General features: G+C 36.5%; 1 protein-coding gene across 1 annotated transcript; it reads right to left on the reverse strand.

Annotated features, from left to right (window-relative positions):
• Positions 1-607: 607 nt before the first annotated feature.
• Pabpc5 (poly(A) binding protein cytoplasmic 5) lies at positions 608-1,611 on the reverse strand (the record flags this gene model as incomplete). Its single annotated transcript, XM_051179613.1, has 1 exon — positions 608-1,611. A coding segment is annotated over one exon (984 nt), but the record flags the coding sequence as incomplete, so codon positions are not given.
• Between the last annotated feature and the right edge of the window lie 10 nt (positions 1,612-1,621).

Below are 1,621 nucleotides of genomic sequence, written 5' to 3' on the forward strand. Positions count from 1 at the left end.
ACCATCACATTTTGAGTAGCCATTAATCAATGCAACATATTTCAGAATTTCCAATACTACAACAAATATGTAGTATGCTTCTAATATATTTATAAAAGAAAACCAATATTAATAAACACAGGAAAGAATCTTCACATATTGTTGAAAATATACCTTTAAATCATAATTTAATAAGAAATTATGCAGCAATTTCAAGTGGCTCTTATACGTTTCTCCCTACTTTGACTATTTCTCTAAAAAAGCAAGTGGTGACTTTTCGAATGGGTCAGAATCAGAAATAAGGACTATGCTAAGTATATTTTCTTGGAATAAATTAAATTAGTATTATGGAAATAAAGATAGAAATATGAACAATTGCCTCAATTAGGCTATTTACAAAAAATAAACTTTATTCCACAAATTATTAAGTATTGATATTATTTGCAAAAATCATACAAAATGACATTTTACATGTAAAAAATATTTTCTTCACTAAAATAAACAAGATTTTTAATGTAAACTTTGTAAAACAATTTTTTTTCACACACACACAAAAGAAAACAACAGCAAAAGGATGTCTGCCTATCACAAAGGAGCCCAAGCTAAGTAGGTGCCAAATAAGGCTAAACAAACTGATCATTGTGATTCTCACCACCTGTGCCTGGCTTGACCCAGCATGACATTCAGTGGCTTAGAGCCTAATACATGGCCGTTCATCTCATCCACTGCTTTGGTAGCCTCTTCAAAAGAAGAAAAGCAGATGACACCAAACCCTTTGCCTTGTCCCACTTCTGTCATCACTTTGGCTCGACTAATTGATCCAAATGAAGAAAATTCCTCCTTTAGTTTTTCGTCATCGATGCTCTCATCCAGGTTCTTAATATAGATAGGCACACCTGGAGACCTACTCTTGTCTTTTAATTTCAGCCTTTCAAATCTCCGCCTTAAATCAGCCAATCTTTCAATTTTCTTTTGTGCTCTCCCTACATGTAGGACTTTCCCATATATTGTTTTTCCGTGCAGGTCTAGCACAGATTTTTGGGCAGCTTCATGTGTCTCATATCTGACAAATCCAAAGCATTTAGATTTCCCACTGGCATCTCTTATTACTTTTACACGCTCAATTGAACCATATTCACTGAAAATTTCCTTTAGTTTTTCATCATCCATATCGTCTCCAAGGTTTTTCACAAAAACGTTGGTAAATGTGGCTCTATCCCTGGTTCTGACTTCAGCTGCTCTCTCTTCAGGGAATTTGAATCGGCCCACATACACCTGGCGGTTGTTGAGCCGGACTCCATTCATATGCCAGATAGCCCTATTGGCAGCAGCAAGGCTATCAAAGTGGACATAGGCATAACCCTTAGAGCCATTGTCATCACATACTACTTTACAGGAAAGAATGTTCCCAAAAGCAGAAAATAAATAAAATAGGGCCCTATTGTCTATGGATTTATCCAAGTTCTTGATGAATATATTTCCAACTCCAGACTTTCTTAAGCGGTCATCTGGCTGTGACCACATGAGGCGAAATGGTTTACCATTAATTAAATCAAAGTTCATTGTGTACAAGGCCCACTCAGCATCTGCAGGAAAGCGGAAGTTCACATAACCATAACCTAGGGGGCTGTGGGTCACGGCA

Source organism: Phodopus roborovskii, unplaced genomic scaffold (genome assembly GCF_943737965.1).
Source record: "Phodopus roborovskii unplaced genomic scaffold, PHOROB, whole genome shotgun sequence".
NCBI classification, from domain to species: Eukaryota; Metazoa; Chordata; class Mammalia; order Rodentia; family Cricetidae; genus Phodopus; species Phodopus roborovskii.